A 25,086-nucleotide genomic window follows, 5' to 3' on the forward strand; every position below is an offset into this window, starting at 1 on the left:
TAAACAAAAATAAGAACTAAAAATTATGTTTAGGCTCTTTTAGGTTTTCCTTGCTCAGAAAGAAGAATTTATTACCAAAACTCCAGTAACATTTTCTGATAAGGTGTTTATTACTCCTTTTATCAAAAAAGATATTATATCGGAATTTCCTTTAAAATTGCACTGTTAATATTTTAAATTTTATTTTTAATAGCAAGGCATATTTAAGCTATATTTAATTTAAGTTTGTAAGAACTGCCTCTCTTTTTCTTACATTCCTTGCATTTGCCATGGTTTAGGCTGTAATAACTGCAGGCTGAGAAGACCTGACTGAACTCCCCTTTTCTGGACAACAGTCTTTAACTGCTCCTGGGAAATTCCCAGATGCTGCTACAACGGCTGAGAGGTACAGTCTGATCCCCAGGATCATGTCCCAGTCGATCATGCCTTACACAGTGACCCATCTTACTGAGGAAATGCAATGACCAATAATTCAGGAGTCTCATGCACAGATTTAGCTTCTACTTTAGCCTTGCTTTGATCACATTGTGGTCAGTAATCAGAATCACTTTTATTTGCTGTCAGAGGATTTTAAATTGTTGGCTTTATACCTGAACACAGCATCACATACAGATACCATAAAAAACATAAATTAAACAGCATATATTATAAACAGTTGAAGAATAGTGAAATTATATTGGAGGTGTGCAGATGCAGGCGTTTGTGTGTTGTGTGTATACATATGTCCACACATACATAAATAAAGACTGTATATGCGCACAGACACTCACAACTTAATATATGAAAAATCACATGAGTAAGTGAGGAAGACAAGCCAATTTACTAGTTTGAGAGGACTATGGCCCTGGGAAAGAAACTTTTTAGGTGTCTAGTAGTTGTAGTTTAAATTAACCTTAAGAGTTCACCAGAGGGCAGTTTTTGGCAAGTGATGGGCTGGGTGAGGTATGACAGTAGTGATCCTTTTGACATGGTTTATGACATTGAATGGATTCAGGTCTGTAACAGATGGAGAAGTACAGCCAATTATTTTCTCAGCAGGCCTCAAAACATGCTATAATTTATTTTTAGAGTGGACTGTTGCTAAACCAAAACAGACAACAATAGAGAATGTGAATACAATTTTTAATTATGGAATTGTAGAATTTACAAGGATGGGCTGGGAAGTATTTAATTTCTTTATCTGGCTTAAAAAGAACATCCACTGCTGAGCCTTTCTTAGTGATTCAAGTAGTGTTAATGTCCCAGCTGAAAGAGTTTGTGATAGTTGTGCCCAAAATTTTGAAGAATTCCACTATTGACTTTTGCAAAAGTTGATTACTGTTTCCACTATCTTGGTGGTATTGAGCAACAGATTTTAGGTAGCAAACCAAGATACAAGACAAATCATCTCCTTTCTGTATGGAGTTTCATTACCTTTAGTAATTAATATAATAATGGTGGTGTGATCAGCGAATGTAATGATTTTACTAAAGTGTCACAGAACATAGTCATTAGCGTAGAGATTAGTAATGATTGCAAATTTATGAAGAATATAATATTTCTGTCATGTGTAGCCTCTTAGGACTACAACTATAATGTAAGTATGAAAAGACCAAATTTAAAGAAGTGTGTTTTTAGGAGCTTTTTAAAATGATCCACGGTGTTTGCCTACCAATTTATGCAATTTTCTGTGATGAAGCCTAGATACAATGAAGAATGATTTAAGTACATGTATGTTAGATAAAATGCCCAGTCAGAGCTGGAGGTTCTTTTGGCCTTGGAACCCCTGAAAGTTTATTTTTTTCTCCATTTTTTTTCCCTGTCCTCCTGGTCATCTGTTCTTGACATCATATTCATCTTCAGAGACTTTGAATACAATACAATATATAAGTACTCAGACTTTCTACTACATGTATATCAGTGTTATATAAGCCTGCATTAGTTTTTTATTTTTTCATTATCATTATCTAATTTTTTTGTTTTTCTTTTCTTGTAACTTTTTCTTTGATATCTTGTAAAGCACTTTTTATGCTACATCCTGTGTATGAAAATCTGCTATAAAAATAAATGTTACTGTTATTTGTGCACTAGGATTAGAGTAGTGAGTAAAGTACAGAGTCTTCAGGGGTATCTGTGCAGATTTAGATACAGTGTGAGAGGTGGGAGTCTGCCCAAACATACTGTTTCCTGTTTGTCAAAAAACTCAACCCATTTACAGAGAGAAACAGTTTAGTTTGTAGAACTTTAGTTAACAGTTGTTTAGAGACAACAGTGTTAAATGCTGAACTGTGAAGTCTACAGACATTATTTTGGCACAGTTTCCTCTACAGTTTAAATGCAGTAGCACAAAGTGAAGGCCAATGTTTATGGCATTGTCCACATACAGTATCTCTTTGCCCTTTATACAAAGTAGAGTGGGTCAAGCTGAGAAGCAGTAATAGATTTAAGATGGGTTAGGACAAGCTGTTCAAATATTTTAATTAGAACTGATGTAAGTGCAATAGGCCTATAATCATTGAGGCAGCATATTGTATCATTTTCGGGGGCTAGAACGATAACATACAATTTAAGGTAATCTGGAAGAGTGCAATCTGCAAGAGACTGGTTAAAGATTTGAGTGAAGAGAGGAGTAAGTTGGCTTGCACAGTGTTTTATTGTTGCGGACGAGACTGAATTGGGACCAGCAGGCTTTGTGCGCTTCTGTTTCTAAACAGCTTCCAGACGTCATAATACTTGATAGAAAAGGAAGAAGAGAAAGCAAGGCTTTTGTGAAGTGTCAGAACCACTTCAGGATGGGAGGAGCAAAGGGATTGTTGATACTCCACTCCTTGTTGCTGTAAAACCTACTAAGTGTGTGAGGAAAGGAGGAGTCTGAGAGAGCATTAAGAGATACCTTTTTATAGCTGATAACAGATTGAAGGCTCCTTGATACAGTGGAGGTATTGTTTGCTGCAAGCTGAAGCTCCAGTTTGCTTTTGTGCTTCTATTTATCGTATCTTATTGCATTGTTAAGCTGATTCCTGGTCTGTTTGTAGGCTTCCTTATCACCATTTTTATGGGATGTGTCTTTTGCTTGGCTAAGAGCCCGTTGTTCTTTGCTGAACCGAGGCTTTCCATTGTGATAACTTAGCAATATTTTGCTGGGAATGCAAACCACTTCACAGAAGCTAATATAAAATGTAACAGTGTCAGGCAGCTAATGAACGTTTTCACAGGCATTATAAAGAAATGCAGTCCAAACTACAGTATCTTGTAATGTTTCAACTGACTGAGCAATCCATGAAGATATAGATTTTCTTACCGGTTGAGCTTGTTTTAGCCTGCTTTGCTTATTAGTGGGTAGCAATTGTAGTGGTCAGAATTACCCAAGAGATCGAGGTAAAGGCCGGCAGGCATCCTGTATAGCACAGTAGCAGTGATCCAAAGTCTTCCCATCTCCTGTGGATCATTTAACTAGCTGTTTGTATCTGGGGAAACTCATTGGTTAAGTTTGCACAATTAAAGTCACCCATTACTATAATTAAGGGGTACATGTGACTCTTCTCCAAACTTGTGATGTAATTTGCCAACTGTTACTGCACTTAATTCTTGTAAGCCTATGGTGGGTTGTAAACTCAAATGAGTATTATTGAAGAAAATTCTCTACGTGAATAGAATGACTTACAGTTAAGTTGCAGTTAAAATTTGAACAAAGTTTTTATAAATTATTTAATATGTTAATTTTAGCTTTTAATGCAGTTTTAAATTCAAGTCATTTATTAGGAGGGAGTCCTGGTGTGCCTAAATGAAGCATAATGGAAGGGATGAACAAAGGGGAGAACACAAAGTACTGTAAACTAAAAGAGAAAAAAAAACTAATCTAACTTTTACTTGACCCCTGCGTATCCATTGGGGTACCTCATTCACATTCCAGCGTCAAAAATGATATGATAAGTACTCCTCCTCTCACCTTTCAGGTATTTGCCATGTACACATTCATCGCAGCTTTAGACACAAAGTACAAAGTAAACTTCTTGTGGCTTCTGACCAAATTATCTTATAGAGCTGTGGCTTACCCTACTTTGACATAAAAACACAGAAGAAAGTAGGGTGAAATTACACCTGTTATTGGCTAACTAAATAGATTACAAATGCCTGATGAAGGGGACTTAGCTGCCTCGAAAGCTTGCATTTATAATCTATTTAGTTAGCCAATAAAAGGTGTAATTTCACCCTACTTTCTCCTGTATCAATCTATGGCTAACACGGTACAAAACTCTACTGCTATAAAAACACAGAGACACAGCGCCCACTAATGATTCTGATGCCTCTGCAACCTGAGCGTTTAGTAATCCTTAAATTTTAGGGTCTCTAATGCAGCTCCTGCTGGGTCACCTACCTGGTCACCTTCCCACTAGTGTACTGGGATGGCACAGCATGTGACTAGGGCATCTACCTGTTGCTGTTCTTGTTTAAAATCTATAATTTATAGTCAGATACTGTTTATCTTAATCCATGCATCCGTTGTTTCTTCTGGTAGCATCCATTCTTCTCTTGTTTTCTTCTATCATTAATTGTGCAGTCCTTTAACTTGTGCTCTTTCGACAACCCCAGTTCAAGGTTATTATAGTTTTACCTTTTTATATTAGTTTTTATTTCTATATTTTTTCTGACCTTACTTGGAAATTCAGTTTAGTTTTCATCATGTATTTTTAGTTTTAATTTAGTTTTTATTTTACAAAGACATTTCTATTTTATTTATATATATATTAGTTTCAGTTTTAGTAATTATAGTATGGTTAAAGAGCTACTATGGAGTTTAGCTTTTGTGTCACAATGAGACAGAACTGTACACTTAGCGGGTTTGGATAAAATACAAGTTTAATGTTAATGGAAGCTTACTACACTACACAACACACTTTACTATTTGGTTTTGTTTTAGTCTAATAAAAACAAGCATAATCAAAACCAGGTACTGAATATAAACAATTTTACACAATTTTATAATTTTAAAATATTTTCTATGTTATTTGTGCTGAACAAATCTGCGCTGATTGTTGGCACTTTTTTCTTTTCCTTTTATTGCCCAGAATGGGCAACTTTGTAATAAAATTTAGGTGAATTTTAAGGTTTGAAGTTTTTTTTTTTTTTTTTACTCTAAATGTCTATACCACACAACATATCTCACTTCAGCGACGATGTGCTTATAATGAATGCCTTCAATATTGCATTCAAAAATCTCAAACACTGGGCTTTTTTATTTTCTACCAGCCATCTTGATCTCTGATTCCATCTTAGGCACAAACAATTTATAGACAGAATTTTGCACCTGCAGGCCCGAAAAGATATAAAAAAAATAAGAAAAGAGATTCTACTGTGTTCTGACAGGTGTGACCATGAAAATCATGGGGGCTAAGGAAGAACAGGGGTGTTGGGCTTGAATCAGTGTGCATACCCAACCTAGTTGTATTGAGGGAAACAAAGAAAACCAAGCATGTAATGTGAAGGTTAGGGGCAGTGAGACTTGAATAGCTCATGCATAAGAACAGTAAACCCATAATGAGCAGAGCAAGAGCAGGTAATAAGAGCATGGACATCTCATCTGACATTGAGAACAATATATACATTATCTAAACCTGTTTATCCAGAGCAGGATCGCAGGAAACCTGGAGCCTATCCCAGCAGGTTTGGATGCAGGGCAGGAAAAATCCCTGGTATGCAATATGTATGATATGGCTGATGTTAAGAACAAAAAGATTATGATATTTCAACTATCTGTTCTGAGAGAGAGAAACATTGATAAAATGGGGACAGATATTTTAAAACATAATTCTGCTACTGGATTGTTTTCATAATATCAGGTATTTTGAGCTGTGAATATAAAAACATAAATTAATAATAAATATAGAATAAATACAAAAAAACCAGTATGTTTAGCTTTTCATCACTTGGCAGACTCTCTTCGCCTACCTACCTGTAGTTCAGTGGAGACTTTGCCAACTCAGGAATTTTACAAGGTTTGTATCACTTCATTGTTAAATGACGTTTTTAAAGCAAAAGTGATTGGTCAGCAACAATATGCTGATCTTGTATGATGACCTTGTCATTCTCTCGATCAGTGCTGTTTAATTTTCAAAAATCAGGAGTGGTCTCCCCTCGGCTTTCTCGTGCACTCAGATATGGGAATGGATATTTGAGGAGTAAACCGCAAAACAATGATTATATTATATACATTAAAGAACCACCACCACCAACAAATCAAAGCAAATTAATAATATATTGAACAATTATTATGAAAGTTAAGTTGAACAAATCGGACTGTGAAGCTGCATAAAATTTTTTTTTTAAATCAAGTATGTGTTCAGGTAAAGTACCACTTTCGGGTGATGGATTTGGCCCAAAAGTTCATACAGATCTACAATTGTGGTGTAACAATTCATCTATCTAGTTGTGTTTTTGTGATATTGTGTTTATACACACACACACACAGACATTATTCCAAAAAACGGTATTTTTGGGACTCAGGGAGGTCTAAAACGTCAAGATTCATCAAAATGTCGATACTGTATTTTTTTCATGATTACTATATTTTCTCTATACTTCGTGTGTGAAGTGACAGGTGAATTACTGTGAACAAAAAGCAGGCATCTAAGAAATACACTGAAACATTACTCACTTGTGATTTTTCTGTCCATATGGTAAAGTTTGTGTTGACCAGCACATTCCAATTTCAGGCGTTTGAATTACATCTTGAAATACAACAAGTGCAAAGAAAGGCGGCACGTAAATCGCTTTCTGTTCCACAGGCTTTACGTGCGTATTCAGCTTGCTCTGTCACCGCAAATGCTGTTTGAACACCCACCCTCTGTCACCAGCCGCCATTTGCTGGATGAATATATGTGGGCAGGTCGTGATGGATGATTTTCAGTCTTAGAGTTAAAAGTTATAAGAGTTAAAAACTAACAAGAATATTCATTGAAAACTAAAATTATTTTTAGTAAATTATTATTTTATTTCAGTTAGTCTGTCCCAGCTACTTTAATAGTTTCATTTAGTTTTAGTTTTTCATTTTGGTTTTGTTATTTTATTTCAGGTTATGAAAATGTTTTTTTAATAATAGTTTCAGTTTTGATTTTGGTTTTTGTTAACTATAATAACCTTGCCCCAGTTACAGATATTTCTTCTGCTAGTAGGCTAGCTGATTTCTTCCCCACCAGATCCAATCCTGTACCACATTTATTATTTTCCATTGGCTCTTTTTTATTCCATAAAGAACATTTTCTTGTGTTATAATGTGATGTGTAAAAAATGTTTCCCATTTTTCCTGTACTTTAATTCATACTTTGTGAACATCCACACAGTCCCCAAAAATATGGAACACTTAATCTTTTTTGTGACAATTTACAGAAAACATTGCTATTTTATTGTAAGGGCATTATGTACACTTGGCCATCTTAAGTCTGTTTGTTTTGTTTTTCTGTGACATTTACTTGTCTTCAGATTATCTCAGACTTGTCTATTGATAAATAATCCCTCTCATTACTTCTTTGTAGTATTTTGGTTTGTAAATTTGATTAATTCTTTGTAGTCTTTCCCTATCTTTTTCTTTAGTTTGTCTGTTTATATTTATTCAAACATTTACTAGTGGTCCAGAACATTAAACACTACTGGTTTATTTTTAGGTAGGTTTTATAATTTCACTTTCCTTAATTTGCAGCCTACGTGATACTTTATCATTTCAGCTCTTTACCTTATTGCTGTACTGTTATTGCTGTGTATTTATTGCAACATTTTCATATTTTGGCCCGAATCATATAATGATGAAAATGTTTATCACATTAGTCGGTGAGTGGAGAATCCCAGCTATACAATACTTTGGCCAGGATTACTGTTTGTATTAATATTACTTTCCCATCCATGGTCATTTTCTTTAATAACATAACCCTAATTTTTGACTTGCTTGTTTTTTTTGTTGTATATGCTGGCACCCAAATTTAATCCAAATATTTTCTCTTTGTTACTTGTTTTTGTGCTGTAATTGTGTCTTTTCTTTCCATTTGCCTAGCAATATTCCTTCCTTTGATTTTCTTGGATCTTGATAACTAGAGACTCAAATACAGGAGCAAAAAAGTTGCAAACCTTTCTTACCCCATCATTCTATTGGAATGACTTCACTTAAACAATTGATAGAGATAGATTCACATCTAATGTGTTTTGTCCAGCGTCACATGGTTAAAGTCTCCAGCGATTAGCACAAGTGCCTTAGAGTTTAACTGTTTAGACTTATCATACTTTTTATGCCTTATGCCCTTATATAATATCTTGAGCCATTGAACAAATATTCTTGGGAACTGTATTTTTTTTTTAATCTATACATATAAAGGAGAGTTGGTATCCGTGTGGCTGTGTTTGTGTGTTTGTGGAGGGACGGAGAATTAAGGCGGGTGTTGGAGTCACGTGATCATCTCCCCTCCCATTCACCTCATTTCATTCACTTCATTTCGCTCCGAGCTGAGCTCCGCAGCTGACGTGGTTAGTCCTTTCTCCTTTACTGATTTACTCTTTAGTAGACGCAGTAGGCCTACTTACTGAATAGTATTTTTTCCTTTAGTGTTTCTTAGTGTTTAGTAGACGTGGTGTGCCGGTGTTGCCGGCGGTGTTGCAGTTTAGTGTTACTTTCTACTTCGTTTTTGTACTTTAGTGTTTAATAATAAATAATAATAATTCATTACATTTATATAGCGCTTTTCTCAGTACTCAAAGCGCTAAAATAGTGAGTGATACTTAGCTGATAGCAGTGTAGAAGCAGCACAGCACAAAGCAGCCTGTAGGACAGGTGGGTGTGGTAGCGTAGGTGAGCGGCAATAGCAAGCAGCAAGAGGAGGAAGCAGGATTTGGATGTTCCGATACACGGCCATAAACAGTAACACTTGGTAATTTCAGGCGTGATCGCCCCGAAGCCATAAGCCAGGTTAGTATGAACATCAGATCAGTTCCGGGTCGTAAAGTACTGTAAGATGAAACGGGAGCAGATCAGCATAGCGAATATAATCACGGAGACAGATTATCCCGAGGTGCTAGATCGCCAGGTACAAAGAAATGTTCGTAGGTCTCGTCCCGTGATCCACAGACTCAGCTGTTCCCAGTAAAGTTGAGTCCATAAAATCTGTAAATATTAAGCCAAATCCATGCAATTCGAGTCAGCTGTATCCACGAACTATACGTACAATAAACGAAATAAAACAAGCGTAAGAAAGTGCAGAATTAAGGCAAATTTTGCTGTGTTTGTTGTGAAAGTGTTGTTAACAGGGAGGAGCGGCAACGACAAGCGTGCGCCAGCGTCCCCTCACCTGCTACAATACAGCAGTTATAATAAAGAAGTTTAGTAGACTTTTACTTTATCTCATTTAGTGTTCTTCCCGGCGGTGTTGTCGTTTTTTAGTGTTAGTGTCTACTTAGTGTTTGTGTTTAGTGTTATGGAAGGAGTGATCTTACCACTGTCAGATTTTGCAATGAATGAGTTGGTAAATAATGATTATTTATCAACAGATCACATGAGCAAATTCAACAAAATTTTAGCTGCGCATACAATTTTCCAACCTCAAGAGGTTTTGCTAATGTGGACTCCTTACATACCTATAATGCCCATTCCACAAAATACAAAACATATTCAAATATTACCTTCTGCAGCTATTGAACGAGTGACTCACTGGGTGTGTACCTATTGTGATGGTGCTGTAATTCATGTCTATGACAGTTTAAACGCTGATAAAAAATTCAACCTCACCGAAAAGCATGAAGGAAACGAAGCTGCTCTGTTTTCTTACAAACCTCCCATAGTTTATGAAGACGCGCAGCAACAATTAAATCATACAGATTCTGGTGTATTCTCAATTGCATTTGCTGTGTGTATTTCTGTAGGTATTGACCCAAGTGATCAAGTTTTTACTATTTCTTCAATGCGAAATCACTTACAAATAATTTTTGTTACTTGACAATTGCTTCCATTCCCTGTTGAAAGTAACCGACGGGCGACACCAGTTACAAGTATTCAGTGCGTTCAAAGACCTGTATGAAGTACGGCGACTAACACAGTCACTCATAAAAGGGGAAATGACTTGGTGCAGGAAATGGGTATTGAAACTACCTTGGAAGACATGCAATCAACGAGGCGATTAAACGGATCTCAAGAGAGGTCTTCTAGGTTGGGAAAAAAAGCGCTTGGCTGCCAAAACCATATATATACATCTATATAAATAAAAATTTAAATGTTCATTTGTTCAAAACCTTAAATCTCCGAAAGTTCTTCACCGATTGCTTTGAAATTTTGACACAACGTTGCATTCGAATACGCGCGTGTTTTTATATACATATTATATAGATGTCACACCTGTGACAGGTAAAAACATGCTTTTTTTGAAAACACAGCGGCATCTGTTGGACGTAAAAGCAACACACGCTGTACTAAACATTTTACGATTCTATTCCAATGTTTCGATCAAATACATTTGTAAGTACGTGAATGAAGGCAGCGACATGTCAGTTTTTGGCGTGCAACCAGAAAGAAGTGATAGGAATGCGGTCATACATATCGATGAAATCGCACAGTATTAGGCTGGAAGATACATAAGCAGCAATGAAGATGTATGGCGAATTCTTTCATTTACCATACATGAACGAAGTCCAGATATTGTTCACTTAGCAGTACATCTAGAAAATGGACAACGCATTTATTTCACAGCTGCAAATATGCACCAAATAGCCCTCAATCCACCGGTTACAACGTTAACTGCTTTCTTTACGTTATGTCAAAATGACGCGTTTGCGAAAACACTGCTGTATTCGGAAGTGCCTACGTATTACACATGGAATGCGAGTAGAAAATCATTTGAACAACGCAAACAAGGAGAGCGAGTCAACGGACAACCTGGCATATTCAAAGAAACTACGATAGGCAGACTGTACACCGTGCATCCCAATCAAGATGAATGCTTCTTTGTTCACATGCTGTTGGTAAATGTGCCCGGTCCAACGTCTTTCCAGCAATTGCAAATTGTCAACGGCGTTACACATGGCACTTTCCGAAGTACATGCTAAGCTCTGAATTTATTGAAGATGACCGACACCGGGATGTATACATTAATGACACATGCAACACGTCACATCCAAATCAAATTCGTGCATTGTTTGCAATCATACTGACCGCCTGCTCTCCTTCACCTTCAACACATTTATGGGAGAGATATAAATCGCACATGGCTGAAGATATTTTCCGTCGAATACGCAAGTAAAGTTCAAATATAAACATGGATTTCACAGCAGAAATCTACAACTAAGCGGTGATAATGATTGAAGATTTGTGCTTAGAAATCGCGAACAAAGTTCTCAATCAAATGGGAATGCCATCACCGAATCGATCTGCTCCTGCTTTGTTCGATGTAGAATTGCGTCGTGAACAAAATTACAACACGGGTGATCTTTTGTCATATGTGCAATCAAATATTCCTAAGCTATCGCTTCAGCAAAAAGGCATTTACGATCAAATAATGCAAACTGTCAATAATGGGGTTGGAGAAATCTGGAAATTGGGAACGGAAAGGTGCCGGTTGATCTGACCTCAGGACGAATTTCATTGTCTCATAACTTCTGCAATTTAGTGACGTCAAAAGAAGAATCAGTTGAAACAGTATTTCCCAATATTCAAACCAATTATAAGAATCACGATTGGCTGAGTGAACGAGCTATTCTTGCGGCAAAGACGTCTACGAACTTAACAATATTATTCAGTCTAACATTCTGCACAGACAATGGAACAACAAAAAATATTGTATACCCACAAGCATTGTGAAATTAAACATATTAGAAATGTGCGCTTTCTCTTTTCTTTCTTTTCCATTTAACCAGACTGAGTCACAGCAACACATGGCCGGGTACAGGCAAACACATATATACATACACATATACATCTATACTAATAAAAGGCAAAACCCTCACTGACTCACTCATCACTAACTCTCCAACTTCCCGTGTAGGTAGAAGGCTGAAATTTGGCAGGCTCATTCCTTACAGCTTACTTACAAAAGTTAAGCAGGTTGCATTTCGAAATTCTACACGTAACGGTCATAACGGTCGACAATGTCCGCCATGTTAAACTTTCTTATTTATGGCCCCATCTTCACGAAATTTGGTAGACGGCTTCCCTGCGCTAACCAAAACCGATGTACGTACTTATTTCGGTGGTATGACACCACTGTCGGCCGCCATATTGAACTTTCCAACGGTCTTTGTTACTTAATGGGCCCATCTTCAAGAAATTTGGTACTTGGGTTCCCAACGCTAACTGAATCCTACTTACGTACATATATACGTCCATAGCCTGCAGCTCGGTCCACACTCTGAATCCTCCAGGCACTCCTGAGCATAATCTAATTTTGAAGGTTGGGGCACTAATAATGTTACTGAGAAACTTACAGCCACCGAAACTTTGTAATGGCACGAGACATCAGGTCACATGCCTGCAAAAGAACCTAATTGAGGCAACTATTTTTACTGGCGCTGGCTCAGGGGAGAGAGTTTTTATTCCTGGCATCCCCGTTATACCCTCTGATCTCCCATTTCAATTCAAACGCCTCTAATTTCCAGTAAGGCTCTGCTTCTCAATGACAATTAATAAGTCTCAGGGACAGACCCTACAAAAGGTTGACATTGATTTGAGGCAAGATTGCTTTTCACATGGCCAACTATAAGTTGCATGCTCAAGAGTAAGCTCAGCACACAGCTTGGTCATATTACAACCGGAGGGGCGAACTGACAACGTTAATTACAAATAATTATTGGTACATTTTCCCTCAGGTTATTATTTAAAATTTTAAAGCAGTACTTCACCGCTGCGAAGCGCGGGTATTTTGCTAGTTCTCCATATAATTTGGTTGTCAAAGCCTCTTCAAAGTTGAGGTTAATTAAACCTAAATTTATCATTCTTCAGTGGCAAATTTCAAGTTATCATGTAACAGGAAGAAGTTACTAATTGCTATCATGAAGCTTTCCTTTAACAGTATAAGTGTGATTATGCCAATTCTAATTGTTTCTGGCATTTCACCTTAATACTTTCTTGGGAAAAAAAATGTAGTAAATCACTTTTTTTGTTAAACTCCATAAGTTTAAATAGAATACATGTGTGAGCCAAACACAGGCTGGTGTTGTTTTCTTTTTTACACTGTATCACTGCTTCCTCTTTTTCATCAATTTTTATTTAATTAATGAGGCTTTCTTGTTGTTTTTGGATAAAAACTTATTTTTCTGGTTTCCTATGTCCTTTAACAGTTCATTTTATTCTTTATTCAGTGTACAGTTATTTTTCAAATGTGCTTACAATATTAGTATTAGTATTGGCACTGATAAATTAGTAATTGTGGATGTGTATGTGATGGAGCTGTGCAATGGACTGCCGCCTTATAATGTGTCCAGTGCTGTTGGGATAGGCTACAGTCCCCCATGAATCTAAATTGAATTAAACACATTTAACAATATAGGTTTGTATATATTATGCTATAAATCTATTCATGCAATTCGTGTGTCAGGTTTAATTGTGAATGTACCAGGCAGCAGAATTGGTCATAGTAAAAATAACGTAGATTAATATTATGTAACAACTGGGCTCATTACCCAGCATTCTTTTATTTTATAAATCCACTTATTCCAGTGTAGGGTTGTGGTGGTTCAGAGCTTATCCCAGCATAATCAGGTTTAAGGTAGTAACAAATCCTGGAGAGTGCACTTGTCACAAGGAAAAATCCGCCATACAGTTCCTATTTGCCTTTGAGAAGAGGAGGGAAACTAGGATTCTCATGGAAAATACTTATAGATGTGAAAAGAATATGCAAACTCCAAATGGTAACTGGGCCAGAATTTCACCCAGGTTTCCTAGAGCTGTGAAGCAGAATTCTTAATTTATGTGCCTTTTACCTACCAGTAAAGAGTTTCAGTAAGTAATGCTGCTTTAAATCATTATTACTTATCTAATGGCCTTGTGCTCTTTTTAATTGTTAAAAATGTATTGATATCATAGGTGCTATCTATGGGGGAAAGTTGTGTCAACTTCCCACCTCCCAATCCGAGACCTGAGGTTGAGCCATTTGGTTGCTTCATTTGGTCAATACAGCAAGACATCTTGTCATACAAGTCCAAGCCTTTAGTTCTTCCCTTACTATAAACCATTGATGAAAGCTCCACCAACTGTCATTCATTCCCTGAGAAAAATTAGAACTTGTGCAGTGTCATTTATATCAGTTCCTTTGTTCACCCGGATTGAAAAAGACTTGAGCTTCTATATTTTCTTTTTAAACTCACAAGGGCAGTCTTCACTAATTACTTTGTCCCGACTGGTAACTATTCTGCCCAGTAATTTTATTTTGTCAACTCTGCTTTTGCTTACCAAAGAATATCTGCAGTTTTTCACATACACTTATTCAAAGAATAGCTTACTTTGTTAAACATTTTTTTATGTAAGAAGGTTTGTGTTGGGCTCTTGTGTAGTCTTGTGTATTCAAAAAGACAGAAAATTACAATACGCTGAACCTGTAAATTAGTGGCTACCTTGGAAATGTTATTAGCCCACTCCTCACATAACAGATTGCTGTTAAAGTTAGCATGTTTGGTAGAAAATACAAAGATTGTATTCTTTGAAAACTGAAATATTTTCCTTAAATATATTATAAATATTTAAAATATTCATCCCCAAGTCCATGACTATTCTTTGTTGAGCACTCCTCATTCACCATCAGCTTTCCACTCCTTCACTACATTTACTTTATCACAGCTTCCCTCACAGTCTGGTTGACCCATTCCAGCTGGAATCTAATTGGCAAAGCAGTAGTGGACCTTCTAACGACAAGGATAATGAAATATAAAGAAACAAACTGCACAACTCAAGATGGAATATAGTGAATCATCTTCTTCTTTCGGCTGCTTCCATTAGGAATTGCCACAGCGGATCATCTTCTTCCATATCTTTCTGTCCTCTGCATCTTGTTCTGTTACACCCATCACCTGCATGTCCTCTCTCACACAATCCATAAACCTTCTCTTAGGCCTTCCTCTTTTCCTATTCCCTGGCAGCTCTATCCTTAGCATCCTTCTCCCAATATACCCAGCATCTCTCCTCTGCACATGTCCAAACCAACACAATCTCGCCTCTCTGACTTTGCCTCCCAACCGTCCAACTTCAGCTGGCCCTCTAATGTACTCATTTCTAATCCTATCCATCCTCGTCACACCCAGTGCGAATCTTAGCATTTTTAACTCTGCTACCTCCAGCTCTGTCTCCCGCTTTCTGGTCAGTGCCACCTCCTCCAAACCATATAACATAGCTGGTCTCAATACCGTCCTGTAGACCTTCCCTTTCACTCTTGCTGATACCCGTCTGTCATTACTCCTGACACTCTTTTCCACCCATTCCACCCTGCCTGCACTCTCTTTTTCTCCTCTCTTCCACAATCCCCATTACTCTGTACTGTTGATCCCAAGTATTTAAGCTCATCCACCTTCGCCAACTCTACTCCCTGCATCCTCACCATTCCACTGACCTCCCTTTCATTTACACACATGTATTCTGTCTTGTTCCTACTGACCTTCATTCCTCTCCTCTCTAGAGCATATCTCTACCTCTCCATGGTCTCCTCAACCTGCTTCCTACTATCGCTACAGATCACAATGTCATCAGCAAACATCATAGTCCACAGGGACTCCTGTCTAATCTCATCTGTCAACCTGTCCGTCATCACTGCAAATAAGAAAGGGCTCAGAGCCGATCCTTGATGTAATCCCATCTTCAACTTGAATGCATCCGTCACTCCTACCGCAGACCTCACCACTGTCATACTTCCCTCATACATATCCTGTACTTCTCTGCCACTCCCGACTTCCTCATACAATACCACAACTCCTCTCGAGGCACCCTGTCATATGCTTTCTCCAGGTCCACAAAGACGCAATGCAACTCCTTCTGGCCTTCTCTAAACTTCTCCATCAACATCCTCAGAGCAAACATTGCATCTGTGGTCCTCTTTCTTGGCATGAAACCATACTGCTGCTCACTAATCATCACCTCACTTCTTAACCTAGTTTCCACTATTCTTTCCCATAACTTCATGCTGTGGCTCATCAATTTTATTCCCCTGTAGTTACTGTAGTCCTGCACATCCCCCTTATTCTTAAATATCGGCACCAGTACACTTCTTCTCCACTCCTCAGGCATCCTCTCACTTTCCAAGATTCCATTAAACAATCTGGTTAAAAACTCCACTGCCATCTCTCATAAACACCTCCATGCTTCCATAGGTATGTCATCTGGACCAACGGCCTTTCCATTTTTCATCCTCTTCATAGCTGTCCTTACTTCCTCCTTGCTAATCCGTTGCACTTCCTGATTCACTATCCACATCATCCAACCTCCTCTCTCTGTCGTTGTCTTCATTCATCAGCCTCTCAAAGTACTCTTTCCATCTGCTCAACACACTCTCCTCGCTTGTGAGTACATTTCCATCTTTATCCTTTATCACTCTAACCTGCTGCACATCTTTCCCAGCTCGGTCCCTCTGTCTAGCCAATCAGTACAGGTCCTTTTCTTCCTACTTAGTGTCCAACCTCTCATACAACTCATCATACGCCTTTTCTTTAGCCTTCGCCAACTCTCTCTTCACCTTGCACCCCATCTCCTTGTACTCTTGTCTACTTTCTGCATCTCTCTGACTATCCCACTTCTTCTTTGCCATCCTCTTCCTCTGTATACTCCCATGTATTTCCTCATTCCACCACCAGGTTTCCTTTTCCTCCTTCCTCTTTCCAGATGTCACGCCAAGCACCCTTCTTGCTGTCACCCTTACTACATCTGCTGTAGTTTCCCAGCTGTCTGGTAACTCTTCACTGCCACCCAGTGCCTGTCTCACCTCCTCCCTAAACTCAACCTTGCAGTCTTCCTTTTTCAACTTCCATCATTTGATCCTTGGCTCTGCCCTCACTCTCTTCCTCTTCTTGATCTGCAACGTCATTGTTCAGACCACCATCCTATGCTGCTTAACTACACTTTCCCCTGCCACCACTTTGCAGTCTTCAATCTCCTTCAGATCAACTTTTCTGCATAGAATGTAATCTTCCTCCACTCTTGTACGTAACCCTAAGTTCCTCCCTGTTCTTAAAATACGTACTCACCACAGCCATGTCCATCCTTTTGGCAAAATCCACTATCCTCTGACCTTCTTCATTCCTCTCCTTGACACCTTGTCAGTTGTAACAGATAATATTCACTATATTCCATTGAATATTATCTGTTAAAACTGATGGGAAGTATGAATCCGGCCCACGGCACATTCTTGTTATTGTTCATCCTCTGTTTATTGCTGAAGTTTACATTCTGTATTTACAGTAGTTGTTGTTCATTTCCTTAATGATCTCTTTTCATTACTTGTTTTCCAACATATTTTGTTATTCTCCACTTCACACTGAACAAGTACTAACATATCTTCTGTTTCTGTTTTTGGTACTTCACTCTTGCTTTTCCTCCTCGCACTTACCTTGACCATAATTAACAGAATGAGGAATTTGAATAAAAACTTAAATGTTTTAATTTATATTTTATACATTAACATTGTTATTACATACACGTTATAAGTATAAAACAAAAAAAAAAAAAAAAATTTTCATTAATGTCAACAGATTGAGGACTGTGACATACTGAAAAATCAGAAACCTAGCCAAAAAGAAGAAATTGTAGGTAAAACATTTAATACATTACTACAGAAAGCTGCTGTCTGTTCACCTCAGTTGATCCAACTCAAGAGAAAGTCAAATCAAGTCAAGTTGGGAAGCATGCACTGGTATAGTGCATTGCTGCACCCACCACACGAAGAAACAGCTCGGGATCCCAGTTGACAACACCCCAGGCAGACACGCGGTCCAGTCCCACCCTCCGGAAATAACCTTCTATCTGCCGCACCCATGTGTTACTTGGGCGACCCCTTGGCCTGGTCCTGTCACTCGGGTCCCCAACAATGAGGATCATACGACCTGGATCAGCCTCGAGGAATTACACCAAATGGCCGTAGTGCCATAACTGATGCTCCCTCATGATGCAGGTAATGTGCCTCATTCGGGACTCCATGAGCAACCGCTCATTCGAAACAAAGTCAAATCAGTGGTACCCAAGAATTCTCCAGATAGACACAGTACCAAAGGAGTGAAGTCTTCGTCTCAGGTTTCTGGATTGCGTCCATGTCTCACAACCATATACAGTCATATGAAAAAGTTTGGGAACCCCTCTCAGCCCCTGCATAATAATTTACTCTACTTTCAACAAAAAAGAAAACAGTGGTATGTCTTTCCTAGGAACATCTGAGTACTGGGGTGTTTTCCGAACAAAGATTTTTAGTGAAGCAGTATTTAGTTGTATGAAATTAAATCAAATGTGAAAAACTGGCTGTGCAAAAATTTGGGTACCCTTGTAATTTTGCTGATTTGAATGCATGTAACTGCTCAATACTGATTACTTGCAACACCAAATTGGTTAGATTAGCTCGTTAAGCCTTTAAATTCATAGACAGGTGTGTCGTATCATGAGAAAAGGTATTTAAGGTGGTCAATTGCAAGTTGTGCTTCCCTTTGTCTCTCCTCTGAAGAGTAACAGCATGGGATCCTCAAAGCAACTCTGAGAAGATATGAAAACAAAGATTGTTCAGTGTCATGGTTTAGGGGAAGGCTACAAAAAGCTATCTCAGAGGTATAAACTGTCAGTTTCAACTGTAAGGAATGTAATCAGGAAATGGAAGGCCACAGGCACAGTTGCTATTAAACCCAGGTCTGGCAGGCCAAGAAAAATGCAGGAGTGGCATATACGCAGGATTGTGAGAATGGTTACAGACAACCCACAGATCACCTGCAAAGACCTGCAAGAACATCTTGCTGCAGATGGTGTATCTGTACATCGTTCTACAATTCAGTGCAATTTGTACAAAGAGTATGTGTATGGCAAGGTGATGAGAAAGAAGCCCTTTCTGCACTCACGCCACAAACGGAGTCACTTGTTGTATGTAAATGCTCATTTAGACAAGCCAGCTTAATTTTGGAACAAAGTGCTTTGAACTGATGAGACAAAAATTGAGTTATTTGGTCACAACAAAAAAGCGCTGTGCATGGCAAAAGAAGAAAAACACCTGCTACCTACTGTCAAATTTGGTGGAGGTTCTATCATGCTGTGGGGCTATGTGGCTAGTTCAGGGACTGGGGCCCTTGTTAAAGTCGAGGGTCGGATGAATTCAACCCAATATCAACAAATTCTTCAGGATAATGTTCAAGCATCAGTCACAAAGTTGAAGTTATGCAGGGGTTGGATATTCCAACAAGACAATGACCCAAAATACAGTTCGAAATCTACAAAGGAATTCATGCAGAGGGAGAAGTTCAATGTTCTGGAATGGTTGTCACAGTCCCCTGACTTGAATATCATCGAAAATCTATGGGATGATTTGAAGCTGGCCATCTGTGCTCGGTAGCCATCAAATTTAATTGAACTGTAGAGATTTTGTATGGAAGAATGGTCAAAAATACCTCCATCCAGAATCCAGACACTCATCAAAGGCTATAGGAGGCATCTAGAGGCTGTTATATTTGCAAAAGGAGGTTCTACTAAGTATTGATGTAATATCAATATGTCTAATTTTGTTATGATGCATATTGCATATTTTCTGATAAACTTAAAGTCACTGCTGAAATACTACTGTTTCCATAAGGCATGTCATATATTAAAAGGAAGTTGCTACTTGGAAAGCTCAGCCAATGATAAACAAAAATCCAAAGGATTAAGAGGGGTTCCCAAACTTTTTCATATGACTGTAGCAAGACAGGAAGCACCAGACTCTAAAAACTTTGACCTTTGTCCTTTTGCATAGATATTGGGAGCGCCACACACCCCTTTCCAGCAACGTCATGGCCCCCATGTTCAAGAGAATTTTTATTTTTATGTTTATTGAGTCAAGAACATCTAGCTCAGTGGTTTCCAACCTTAGTCTTGCAGACTTCCTGTAGTTGCAGGTTTTGTCCCAAACAGTTTCATAATTAGCAATTTTACCTGTAATTGATCTCATTGTTTAATCAGCTGGTCTTTTTTTCTTAAGTTGTATTCAGACAGGATAAGTTTTTCAAAAGAAGAGGGGGTAAAATCAATGCTTGAAGTTGCCTGGTACATGTCAGTACTCCATTTCTTTGTTCTTTATGAGTACTGGTAGGTAATGTATGCATACTGTAAGTTCAGGCTGCATTAATAACCCTTATTTAAAACAAAAATATGTCCATTCACACCTCCAAAAGGGGATAAATCATCCTTGTTTCAATTTAAATTGTGCAAAGCAGCACACCTTTAGACCTCTGAGAGGATACTCCATCCCTGCATTTGTTCCGCAATCAAAACAAGATGTACTGGCAGTTCTTTTTTCCACTTCAGTTAAGTTAATTATTACTGTAGGACTACTGCAATTTTACTCCTGTCTAAATCTCTCAAATAATGTTTTTACTGTCGTGTCAATTTTCATGGGACAACTGGGTTTGGTTTTTACAGACTTTTTATACAGGGTGGTCCCTGTGCAAATGCATTGCATTAAAAGTTGCATAGTTAGATATGGACCACCCTATACAAAGCAGGTCTTAAGTTTGAAAGAACTGTGTCGAGGCACAGATTTGGAAAGGCTACAAAAAATTCTGTAGTATTAAAAGTTCCCAATAGCACAGTTGCCATGATAATTCTTAAATGGAAGAAGTTTGAAACAGCCCTAACTCATCTTAGAAGTGGCTACCTGGCCAAACTGAGCAATCAGGGGAAAAGGGCCTTAGTAAGAGATGTGACCAAGAACCCAATGGTCACTGTTTGAGCTCCAGAGAATCTGTATGGAGATGGGTAAAACTTCCAAAAGGACGACCATCAGTGTGATACTCCACTGGCCTTCTTGGAGTGCAAGGGTGCAAAAGGGCACCTAAAGTTCTGTCAGGCTGTGAGGAACAAGATTCTCCCATCTGATGAAATCAAGACTGAACTCTTTGGCCTGAATTCTAAGCATCATGTCTGGAGAAAACCAGGCACCATTCATCACCTGCACAATACCATTCCAATAGTGAAGCATGGTGGTGGTAGCATCATGCTGTGGAGTTACTTTTCAGTGGTAGGGGCTGGAAGAATAGTCAGAGTTAAGGAAAAGCTGAACAGCACAAAGTAGAGTTATTTTAATGAAAACCTGCTCCAGAGCACTCTAGACCTCATACTGGACCAAAGGTTCACCTTCTAGTAGAATAATAACCCTAAGCACACAGCAAATACAACACAGGATTGGCTTAGGGTCAACTCTGTGAATGTATTTGAGTGGCACAAACAGGCTGCCTGACTTTTTTTTTTTTTTTTTTGGGGCTTAGTGTCTTTAGTGCCAAAACTTAGTTGTAGTGGATTTCTGTTTGTAAAGATAAGTAACAATGTACTTGCTTTTAAAACATTCCACCACAAATCAGTCAAACTTTGTTTTATATTGGCCTTTTCACAAAGCCTATTATAAGAAGGTGCTGTGAAAAGGCAAAAAATACATTTCAAAGGAACAAAATGTCCACATTTTCATAATATAGTGACATATAAAAATGGTTTAATTATAATCCTGCATTAAACAACTACAGTAGTTCTTGACTGTATAATTTTAAGGAGCCTTAGGCTTTAAAAATCACTTTAAATTCTGTCTCATACAATAACTTGCTCTAGTATTTGTGAACATTCTGGTGGTCATATCAAAACACATACTACACAAGGTCCAGTAGAAAGCCTTCGGCATCTGCTCTAGCATGTCCATCTTTTTACTCATAAGTTTACTGAAGCCACTCTTCCAGTTTCAGTAGATGAATTTGGTGGTGTCTATCCCTGAAGCACTACACTCGCCAGCTACTTTATTACATACATTTTGTTAGTACAGGGTTGGATCCCCTTTTGCCTTCAGAACTGCTGTAATTCTTCATGGCATAAATTCAAAATAGTGTTGGGAACATTCCTTAGGGATTTTGATCCTTATTGAAATGTTGGCATCATACAGTTGCTGCAGATTTGCCAGATGCACATTCGTGCAAATCTCCCATTCCACCACATCCCAAAGACACTCTTTTGGATTGAGATCTGGTAACTATAGAGGACATTTGAGTATAGTGAACTGATTGTCATGTTCAGGAAACCACTTTGAGATGATCTGAGCTTTGTGACATGGCGCATTACCCTCCTGGAAGAATCAATCAGAAGATGGATACACTGCAATCAAAACAGGATAGACATGGTCAACAACAATACTCAGGTATGCTGGGTCATTTAAACGATGCTCAATTGGTCCTAAGAGGCCAAAAGTGTGCCAAAAAATATTCCCCACACTATTACACCACCACCACCCTAAACTGTTGATACAAAGCAGGATGAATCCATGCTTTCATGTTGTTGATGCCAAATTCTGACCCTACCATCTGAATGTAACCGCAGAAATCGAGACTCATCAGACCAGTTACCATTTTTTCAGTCTTTTGTTGTCCAATTTTCTTGAACTCATGTAAATTCTAGCCTCAGTTGCCTGTTCTTAACTGACAGCAGTGGCACCCAGTGTGGTCTCCTACTGCTATAGCCAGTCTGCTTTAAGGTTTGACGTGTTGTGTGTTGTGAGATGTTCTTCTGTGTACCTCGGTTGTAAAGAGTGGTTATTTGAGTTACTGTTGTTTTTGTATCACCTCGGACCAGTCTGGCCATTCTCCTCTGGCATCAACAAGGCATTTTTGCTCAAAGAACTGCTGCTCACTGGATATTTTCCCATTTTTGGACCGCTCTATGTAAACCCTAGAGATGAAAATCCCAGTAGATCAGTAGTTTCTGAAATACCCAGACCAGCCCATCTGGCACCAACAACCATGCCACATTCAAAGTCACTTAAATCACTTTTCTTCCCCATTCTGATGATCAGCTTGAACTTCAGCAGGTCATCTTGACAATATCTACATGCCTAACTGCATTGAGTTGCTGCAGTGTGATTGGCTAATTAGATATTTGCGTGAACAAGCAGTTGAACTGGTGTACCTAATAAAGTGGCCGGTTAGTGTATAACAGAGCCCTAGACAAAAGATTAGTCCCTACTTTGGGGAGTAAAGGCTTGAAGTACATGGGTAAAGAAAATGTAAAATTTGATGAAGTATAAATATTTTAACTACAGTAGAACCTCTGGTCTCAAACATTTCTGAACACATACAAATCAGGTTACGATCAAAAAGTCTATTCACGACCACATGCTCTGGTGGCGAACAAAAACATTGGCGGCCAGTTTCCCTATGCTCATTCGTATTTTTGATTTGCCATTGTCTGTTTCCCATTTTCGTTTGTTTGCGTATACAGGGCCTAACAAAGCAGCTGATGTTGAAAAAGGAGTTATGTTAACCAGAGGCCTCAAGTGCTGAAAGAGGTGGAAAAACTGTTGCTAGTGTGGTTGAACGAGAAGCAACTTGCAGGGGATAGCGTAAGCGAGCCAGTCATATGCGAGGAAGCCAGGAAGATTCTTGGCGATTTGCTGGAAAAAAAAAAATCCTTCTTCGAGTGGTGAAGGTGAGGAATTTAAAGCCAGTAGACGATGGTTTGAAAAGTTTCTCAAGAGAAGTGGCATTTAATTTTTTTCCCCCTGTGCTTAAAACTCATAAAAAAAAAAGTGTTTACAGCGAGCGGTTGATAAGGGTCTAGCGCAAACTCTTACAATGTTAGTTTTCTCTGTTGTTCAAGGTTTTCTCAATGTTATTCAATGTTTTTACATTTAGTTTACTATTACACTGTGCATTCTATGGTATAATTAACTATTTTTGTGCTTAAAAAATATATACTTACATACAGTTTGTACAGTCTGGAATGGATTAATTGTATTTACATACAATCTTATGGAGAAACTACGTTCGGGTCGCGTCCATAGTTTTGGAATGAATTACGGTCGTGACCAGAGGTACCACTGTATAGGAAAAGAATGATGTTTGTGTTAAGTGATTCTGTGGGAGAGAGAAATGTGCCAGCAAAATGCAGATGGAGTATTACCTATCTACAGTGTTACCATATAGGCATTGGTAACTGCACTTTACAGATGTGTGTTGGTCATTTTAGAATTTGGACTTTTTTTCATCTTTTTTTAACATTTCACAATTAATGTGTTGGACTTCTACAGAGACACTGAATTAAAATGTTTTTTTTTTTACCTTTTTTTGTTAAACAGAAACACTGAAGCTGCCAGAGCAAGTACAAAACACCATTCCAACAGAGAAGCAATTAAATAAACTTGCCAGCAGACTGGGACCAGATTGGGAAAATGTGTTAATTAGTCTTGGCTTAACTACAGTGGACATCTACCGGTGCAGAGTCAACCATTCCTATAGTGCACAATCCCAGACTTTGGCTGCATTTGTGTTGTGGAAACAGAAGTTTGGAAAGGAAGCTACGGTGCAGCGTCTGTATGATGCTTTCTTAGAGAATGAAGTACACCCTTCTCTGGCAAATGACATCTTTCAATTAGAAGTAGAAAGTATTTAGTGTCTCAAAACAAAATACAACTACCATTACTATTGATATTTACGTATATTCTGTTTATTCCAAAATTTCAAATGCCAGTAAGTTGTAAGAAAAAGCCAGAAAGGCCAGCAATTCACACTTGGAATGCTATCCCAAAAGAGTCTGTGCTTCAAATATACTGTCATTATACTGGCAAAATGACACACTAAATGTCAAGATGTCCTTGTAAATAAACCACTTGCTATTTTTCTAAGAAGAAACTGATTTTTTAAATTATTTTAACCATTGTTGATCCATCTGCTTCCCTGGTACCAACCACTGACGTGGGCTGAAGAAAACAGTGAATTTACTAAGCACATGCACAGTTGGGCTTTATATAAGGCTATAATGTTTACTGATAGACTCTGCAGAATTTTGAATTAACTCATCAAAATGGAGAGATCTAAAGCACAACTCACTATACCATGAATGGAATATAATATAGAAAACAAGTTTGACTATAGTAATTTCACTTTTTTAATTGCTGTATTACTATTTTCATG

General features: G+C 38.2%; 1 protein-coding gene across 1 annotated transcript in view; it reads left to right on the plus strand.

Annotated features, from left to right (window-relative positions):
* The window catches only part of cradd (CASP2 and RIPK1 domain containing adaptor with death domain), an 88,459-nt gene extending 63,463 nt beyond the window's left edge, over nucleotides 1-24,996 (plus strand). The window contains exon 2 of the mRNA XM_028813326.2: nucleotides 24,252-24,996. Coding sequence (XP_028669159.1) covers nucleotides 24,252-24,565 — 314 coding nt within the window. The 3' untranslated portion in view covers nucleotides 24,566-24,996. The remainder of the gene's footprint in view (nucleotides 1-24,251) is intronic.
* Nucleotides 24,997-25,086: the final 90 nt, after the last annotated feature.

Source organism: Erpetoichthys calabaricus, chromosome 1 (assembly GCF_900747795.2).
Source record: "Erpetoichthys calabaricus chromosome 1, fErpCal1.3, whole genome shotgun sequence".
Taxonomy (NCBI): domain Eukaryota; kingdom Metazoa; phylum Chordata; class Cladistia; order Polypteriformes; family Polypteridae; genus Erpetoichthys; species Erpetoichthys calabaricus.